General features: G+C 40.9%; 1 protein-coding gene across 1 annotated transcript; it reads left to right on the top strand.

Annotated features, from left to right (window-relative positions):
- The first annotated feature begins 5,607 nt into the window (after positions 1–5,607).
- DUSP13A (dual specificity phosphatase 13A) lies at positions 5,608–8,216 on the top strand. Its single transcript, XM_005520511.3, has 3 exons — positions 5,608–5,844; positions 6,127–6,344; positions 7,371–8,216. The coding sequence occupies exons 1-3, from the start codon at positions 5,684–5,686 to the stop codon at positions 7,568–7,570; spliced, it is 579 nt and encodes a 192-aa protein (XP_005520568.1). The 5' UTR covers positions 5,608–5,683; the 3' UTR covers positions 7,571–8,216.
- Positions 8,217–8,443: the final 227 nt, after the last annotated feature.

The following is an 8,443-nucleotide window of genomic DNA, read 5'->3' on the forward strand; positions in this document are numbered from 1 at the left end:
TAAAACGGAGATGCCAGTGTACCTCCATGAAGTTAGTGACATTGCCTTTTTGGAGAAAGCGGCCTCGAGATCTTTGTTCTTAAATATATATATATATTGCAAAGCTTATATGCTGCTATAGTGAAACAAGGAAATTCTGCATTTCAAAATTCTTCAGAGTTAAGTCGAGTTGTGGAGTCATCAAGCAAGCCTATGCAAATTTGCACTCTTGTACTATCTCAGTTGTAATGGACTGTCTATCTACCAGATATGCAGAAGAGAAACTGTGAAGAACATCTCTCAGAAGATGCTTCTTTCCAGAAGCCTTGATACTGGCTCAGAGATGCTTATCTCTACGCAGTCTGTTTTGTCCTCCTTTTGTTTTTTACACTAAATGATCTGTAGTTTCCCAAAATGAGTTGCTGAAGTTGGAGGGTGCGTTCCACTTATTTTGCCTCTGCATCTGCAAACAATGTAGGAATCAAGTGCAGTTTCAGTCGCCACAATGTTTCTCTTTTTTGCCGTTAAAGCATTAGATGAAAAACTGATGAATCTGAATTCATCAGTGACAAACCATAGAACACATACATATAAACCTGAAAAAAATAAAATGGACCTTGTCTTCCTGTTTATAATGGATCAGTTTATAAAGCTAGTTGAAGTTATTTTGCTTACTCCAGGTCCAGATATTTATATTCAAAATACCCTAGAATTTATCTGACCAGGAAAATAAAATTACAGGAGAGCAAGCCAACTAAGTTAAACAAGATTTTGTGCACTCTATTATGTGCATTCTCTACTGTTTTTGACATGAATTCTTCTTCACCAACTGCCAGTCAATCACAACTTTTTGCACACTTCCAAGTGCCAAATTCATGCAATTTACAATACATGCCTGCATTTGCTTGTATCTGAACAACTGGTTTAAGAAAAAACGTGAAAATTAGCACAAACTAAAATTAAAAATTGTTGAAAAAACAACCATAGCAGGCTACAGAGGTGTCTCATCATGGAATAGGTCACTGTTACAGTCTTAAGCATTTATCCTGAAGCTAACTCACCTTTTGGGATCTCACTCTTTTCATGAGAGGTACCAGGAAACCACTGCTTTGTTCAAAGTGCTATGGCTTTGCTGTTTTATTTTACATATAAACATGTACTAGGGTCTACCAGCTCACCATATTCCAGGAAATAAACAAATATGGATTTCCTAACCCCTTTTCCCTACATGGTAGCAAAACCAGCAATCCACCTAAAAAATTACATTCCAAATTCAATCTCCAGACTTTAGAAGTCTGAGTTGGGAAATGAGCTGTATTTAATCCAACTGTATGTTAATCCAGGACTATCTGAAATTTACATGTCCTAAGGTGTGTTACTCCAGCAACACATTTCCATGCAGGAAACACCTGGCCAAGAGCTGCACCCAGAGCAAAGGTGAAGAAGACAGACACATATACAGTGGGGGGCACCCTGGACCTGTCTGTGGATGCTGCTGGGCTGGTTTGTAGAAGCGATTTGCCCAGTGACAGGGCAAGGAGGAATGGCCATAAGCAAAGACGCGAGAAGTTTCCACCTCAACATGAAGAAGAGCTTCTTTATGTTGAGGTTGGAAGAGCACTGGAACAGGCTGCCTGGGGAGAGCATGGAGTTTCCTCTGGAGACATTCCAAACACACCTGATTGATTCCTGTGTCACCTGCTCTAGGTGGCCCTGCCTTGGCAGGGATGTTGGACTGAATAATCTCCAGAGATCCCTTCCAACCCTAATGAATCTCTGATTCTGTGAACCTCAGCACTGGAAAAAGGCTTGGAGGTCAGTTTCTATCTCAAGTTATCACTGCTAATGGCATTTTTCTGCTCTGTCTAATTTGATCGTCTAGCAAATATTTTGAAAATTACTAAATAAGCTTGCACAGAAAAGTAACAGGGCATAATTTAAAATTTGTAACACTTAGATATGTAATAGCTGCTCAGTAATTGCACTTCAAAACTGAAAACTACTTCTCCTTGCTAACATTTGATGTTCTTTAAAAGGGTGAATTATCTAAATAGTTGGTGCTTTATTTAACAGAAATTTCCAATAAACCTCATTCCGTCACTTTGAGTTATGTCGCTTCATGCCATGTGACATGAAGGCATTGATGTAAGTTTGACAGAAGTGCCAGTGCTGACATGTCAGTTTGAGAAATTATATGCTACAGAATTTTTAAAACAACTGTGGATTGCCAAGGAAAAAAAGTATTTAAAATGTGTAATAACTGATGCATCTTTAGACTGAAAACAATTTATTCAATTCACATAGTTATATTGATTTAATGTTCAGGCTGACACTTAATGCAATAAGAGAAAGGAAATTTATATTGAAAATTTCCAACTAGTTCAAGTTACAATATATTATAGAGCAAAGGAAAATGAGATGTGTAAATGTAATGGGCATTTTTTAAAAAACATTGTTATTGAGTAATACTGTTAGCATTTAATAATTTGAAATAATCTATCTCAAACATTAAGGCCCAGACAGGAAAAAAAAGGGTCTTAGCTGAACAGGGAATCAATTGCTTATGAAAATTCTTATTCAGCAAAGAATGCAACATGGCAAGGGGGGTATCTTTCACTGGAAGTGCTAATTGATTTAAATAATGTTTTCTTTTATTTTTCTGGGTTTGGAGTGGGGTTTTTGGTAATCTCATTTTGCTACAGATCAAGTCCTGCCTTATAATTTCTTCACAATCTCTGTACTTCAGTTGAAGCATACTTAGGTCAGTCATGTGTGAACTTTCAAGCATCTATTTTATCTTCAAATGACTTAATTCTGTAATGGCAGAATAAGAGATTGAATGCCTAAGGACTAAACAAATTAGTGAACCATAATATTAGAAAAATTATAAACTCCATGTACTCATCAGATAAAATTGTTCCATGTGTTAAAAATACCTTTTTGTAGAGCACCAGAAAACCTTGTCTCACTTACTCACTTAGAATTGCCCAAAATGTACCAGAGTTCAAATACTTCTATTCTTCTTCAATAGTTAACCATCCCAAAAATGAAATCCTGAAAACAGGCTAATGAGTGAAATGAGAAAAACACTTTTGCAGCTGGAGATACTGTATCTATGAAATCCTATCTAACTGAACTGTTATGCTGAACATTTTCACTGTAAAAGCTGCCTTCTTTCAGGATATGTGAAAGGAGTCTGATTTGGGCTCTTTTTTCAGTACAGTAATAGCATGGCATCAGTTAGAACTGGTGAGTATTTTCAAGGGAAGAAATAGAAGAGCCAGCATGAATTTCCTGCTTTCAGCTGCTGCACATTTTCCTGGCAATGCTATGCCATGTGCTACTGGAGCACTCTATGGCAATTTACACTGTTGCCACCTAATACATTATTAGCAGGAACTGTTTGATTTAGATTATTGCACCAAGTACTACCTTCTAAGCAATCACAAAGACATTGTCTGGTTAGAATGCTTTCTGTTGCATGTTCCAAGATTAAACATGCATTAACTTCAGCTAAAGCAGCAGCTATTTAATGTTCATAAAGAATTACACACAAATGTTTGGTTTAGAGCTGCCCATCATTCAAACAGCCAGGAGAACCTCCAAATGCTTGGAATCTCAAAATTGCCACCTGCAGAGTGTTAAACTTTCCTCTATTCCGTGTGACCATATATCAGTCTGTTGCTTTCTACATCCTTGGTAGATGTTAAAAGGGCCAGAAAAGAAGCACAGATGTAGAGGCAAATCCATCCGAAAGCCAGATCTCTGCCTCCTGTCTGTTTCGAAGGCAACTCCTGGCTAAAAAAAGTCAGTAACACAGCTTTAACAAAGCCACATTTGCAGACTATTAAATGTTTAGAAGATGTTAGGTGTGGAGTGGCAGAGATTTGAAGTAGATGGATGTATGCATACAAATGTTTGAGGCACACAGGACTTGGGGGTCATTTTTCTGGAGTTCCTGTTTTTCTGTTTGTCACCTTTCATACCACAGATGAATTCTTTTAATTAGTCATTGTAATTGGTGAATTCTTAGTCACTGCAACTGGTGGAGAGGCCAATAAAAGCTTTACATCTGAAAAGGGTAGACTTAAACATGAGTTTCACCTTTTTCACAGAACTTGATTAGCAGCAAATGGGCTGGGGTTACATTTATAAAAAACTGATAGTAAAGCCTCACCTTGAGTCTCCACCCAGAAACCTGAGAAAAGTAAACTAAATTGAACAACTTAACCTGCTCAGTCAGTTAATTTTCTTGATTCAGCACACATCAATCACCTTAAAGTGCACTAGTTTACCAAAACAACAACAGCAAGCCCAAGAACAAAACAGAAAAAGAAGGTAATGTATTAAGGGTATATACATAGTGCTTGAAATATAACTTCAGCCATTTTTCCAGTCCTCTCCTCTGCTGGGTTTGGCCAGCTGGTTGCCTCACTCACAGCAGAGCCTGGCTGCCTGTCCCACTACCCTCTCTAAATAAACACTGCAGCACTGTTACTTTTAGTTTCCCTCATTCCACCTTGTAGGTCAGAACATATATGGCAGTGGGAAGTAACAAGTCTCTTTGTATACCAGATTTTAAACAGTTTCTTCCCTAAATACCACACAACATAAGTAAATTCTGCTTCAGGAAATATTCTATACAAAGTCACTTTTCTCTTGTTGTGTATGACTTTTGTTTTCTGGTGCTGGAAACGTATTAGGATGATCTCTCACTGAGTACTCCTAAGCCCAGTTAATTAGTCCAGACTTTAATATCCAGCTTGGAATGTCTCTTGATAAAATACAGCAAATCTATCATAGTTTTTCAATGCAAATGGAATAAAGGTGGCTCAGACCTGACCAAGATTTCCTTCTATTCATGACCTTTTTTTCTATGGGGGAACTCTCAGCAGCAAGCTTCTCCTCTTGGGTCACCTTCTCCCCTGAATTGCCAGGCTTACAGAGGAGAAGCACTATTTCATTTGTTCTGCCTTGTAGCTCCCCCACTGAGAATTTTGCAGGCCCCTGCTGGGAGTCATCCTGCAGAAGCACAGGCAGGCACTGTTGTACTTGAAAAGACCCACTAATACTACAATTTGATATGGGTAGCTTCAATAAATAAATTTCCCTAGATTATCAGTGACAGAAAAGGCATCATCATCTCCTACTTGGTGTTTAACCTCCCGGTGACCGTGCTGGTAGGACGTGCTGGTGCATTTCTGACCCTTTCACTGCTATGTTTTAAGCACCTCAGATAAATGACAGACAATTGTTACTGGGAGAGGTTGCTATTTTGAGGTTGCTATTTTTCCTTTATCAGGCTTTATTTTCGAGTGATGAATGCCCAGATGTCGCTGACTGCCACAGCTGTGTGGAAAACACGTCTGGGGACAGTCACAGTCAGTGCTATGCGCGTCCCGCGGGCAGGGGCTGTGCCACATGTGGCTGATGTCCCCGGCACCAAGGCTGCTGTGTGGCAGAACGGTGCGGCTCTGCAGACGAGCCCAGAGGAGCAGACTGGGGCCAGTAAGGATCCAGCAATGCCCACTTTGGTAGCCGCATGTGTTTGGAGCGGCTGTGCCGCTCGGGGCAGTGCGGAGCGGCCGGCCCCAGAGCGGGGGCAGCCCGGCTGCCCGGCACCTGCCCCAGCCCATCTCGCAGCCGGCCCCGGCACGGAGCGGGGCTGGCAGCGCCCCAGTGCCGTTCCGCTCTGGATCTCGGCATGTCTGCGACAGAGGCGCCCGACACCCAGGACCCTGAAGGAGCTGGGACATGCCCGGAGGATGTCCCCTCCCTCAAGGAAATCGAGCAGCTCCTGAACAGTGGGCGGCCCTCTTGCAACCACGTTGATGAAGTATGGCCTAATCTCTTCTTAGGGGACCTGTAAGTACGGCTTTATGGACACACCCCTGCCATACCTTCTGTTAGTACGCCTCATGGGTGCGGCTTTAGACAGCTCACAGTTTTGCTAATTGCTGTCATTTACACTGCAGACAGCACGATTTCCGAGATAAAATTATGACTAAACTGGTATTCCCTTCTCGATTAGCCCTTAGAAGGATGCATGGGCTGATGATCCAGCTATGGTTTGGAGATGCAGTTTCAGTGCTTCTTCTCTGTGGACATCACTGCACCAATCTTGATTTGTCTTTGTCTTTTCCTTAGAGTAACAGCGCACAATAGATTTATTTTATGGAAGATGGGTGTGACCCATGTTTTAAATGCTGCCCATGGCACAGCATACAGCCACGGAGGCCAGGACTTTTATGGAGCAACCATTGATTATTATGGTGTACCAGCCCATGACCTGCCAAGCTTTGATATCAGCCAGTTCTTTTTCTCTGCTGCACAGTTTATCCACAATGCCTTGAACACGCCAGGAGGTATGAAATTATTGTTGGTTGCATTTTGATGCGAATCAGCAGCCACACATAACAGGTCAGCTCCACAAAACTCAGTGGTGGACAAATCACTACATGGTGTCCTGCCAGGTGCTGGTCACCTGCAGGGTGGGTGGCAGGAAAAGGGAGTGGCTGTGTATGTGGATGTAGCTCTGACAAGGTCCCAAAAAGCTGATGTGACAAGACAGATGAACCATGCAGGAGAGAGACTGGGGAGGAGAGGAGAGAGAAAATTATTTGGAAGATAAGGCTAATTCAAAAAGGGAGAATCAAAAACATACGTTTGAAATGGACACCCTCTTTTGAGAGTGTCTTATTGCAAGAACAAATTAGTAAAAATACAGATGTCCTGATTTCTGCAATCACCAACTGTATGAAGAGGTTCATATATTGCAGATGAGTTTCTTGTGTGAACAGGGCCTGCAAGGCTGTTCCTCCAAGAAGATTTACTTTTACCTAAGGAGATTTACAGTGAGTTCCACAAGAAACTGAGCTTCTTGGCAGTGGTGCAATAAAATACGAAGTAACGTGTTTTACATAAAAGACCATTTCTTAGCATGAGTAAACTGGCATTAATGGAGATGTCTCTGTATCAAAAGTTCTGACTTCAAAATAGAATTACAGTTGTATCAAATTGCCTTATTATGCAATAGTACTAGGCCAGTCATTTTTCTTGGTGGCTAATGTGTCTGTGCCATCCATTCAGGCCAGATTTTAGCATTCTTCCTTGCATAAGCAAGCCTCCTGAAACTAATGGGTCTTTTTTTCCTCATGGTCAAAACAAAACAGCTTTATTACTCTCAGAGGGTTTTCTTTGATTTACCAGTGTTTCTGAGATCAGGTTGGGGTCTCATGGCATTTCTCATACAAGTGAGTGTAACAATAGTAAATTAGACTTAACTGTTAGCAGTTCATGTGATCTATCAGAAGAGTAAGAAAAACATTTAAATTAAACTTCATCCACTGTACTGCTTCTCTTGATGGGTGTATTTTTTTTTTTTTTACCAGCCAAAATATTGGTACATTGTGCAGTTGGAGTAAGCAGATCAGCTTCTCTAGTCCTAGCATATCTCATGATAAATCACCACCTCCCATTAGTTGAAGCCATCAAGACAGTGAAGGAGCATCGATGGATTTCACCCAATCGTGGTTTTCTGAAGCACCTGCGAAACCTGGATGTTCAGCTACGGCAAAGGAAAGACTGCTGAACAGGCAACCCCTATCTACATTCACTTTACTGAGTTTCACCCTTCAGAACCATTGTATATATATAATTTCCTGTGATCAGTGCACATGACAAAAGTAAAGAAGATTATGTATCGAAATAAAAAGGCCAACAGAATGGTAAATGGATTAATTCTGATAGCTCAGTCCCTCCAAAACCAGCACAGCCAACAGCAGCACTGTAACCACTCTGCGGGGTAGAACTGCTGTGCCTTGGGTGGTGTTACTGGATGAATCCACTGAAGTGGTTAAGATAGACCAAGTTTGTCCCTGGTTTCTGCTCATTCCAGAAGCAAGTTCAATATTTGCATCTAGCTGTAAAGGATGTTTGAATCCCCTTTACTTGGGAGTGTAACATAATCCTCTTTCTCAGTTTGGTTACAGCTCTCACATGCATGTTCTCCGAAGAAAAACTTTCTGTTTCAGGCCTGATGATGTGAAAAGGGCAGTTTGTTGAGAGCCCAGGCACTCCTACAGAAACATTTCTGTGGTCTGCTAAATATTATGGTGTTATAGAAAACTGTGAAAGCCACAAGACCCACACCACCAGAATAAATGTTTGTGATGCTTCTGCAGCCTGGGTCAGCAAACCCCATGAGTCTTGTTAAATACGTTTTCAAAAAGATAATGTATATCATGTAGTATATTGAGGACATTAAAAAGAATATGTCAGGTGTTCAAAGCGTTTTATAAGTTGGACTTATCAGTTCTCTTGCACTCCATATTATCCCAAATCAGTTCTGTGTCAGTGGCTTTGGCTCACCCTTAGTTTAGTATCGGGTAGACACATCAGTGGCTTGGCCTAATTGATACAAATTAGTTTCAAGCTGTTCTGAGGATGTAACTTTTCCTGTCGC

Source organism: Pseudopodoces humilis, chromosome 9 (genome assembly GCF_049639895.1).
Source record: "Pseudopodoces humilis isolate 2021_Gansu_Grassland_sample_001 chromosome 9, ASM4963989v1, whole genome shotgun sequence".
Lineage (NCBI taxonomy): Eukaryota > Metazoa > Chordata > Aves > Passeriformes > Paridae > Pseudopodoces > Pseudopodoces humilis.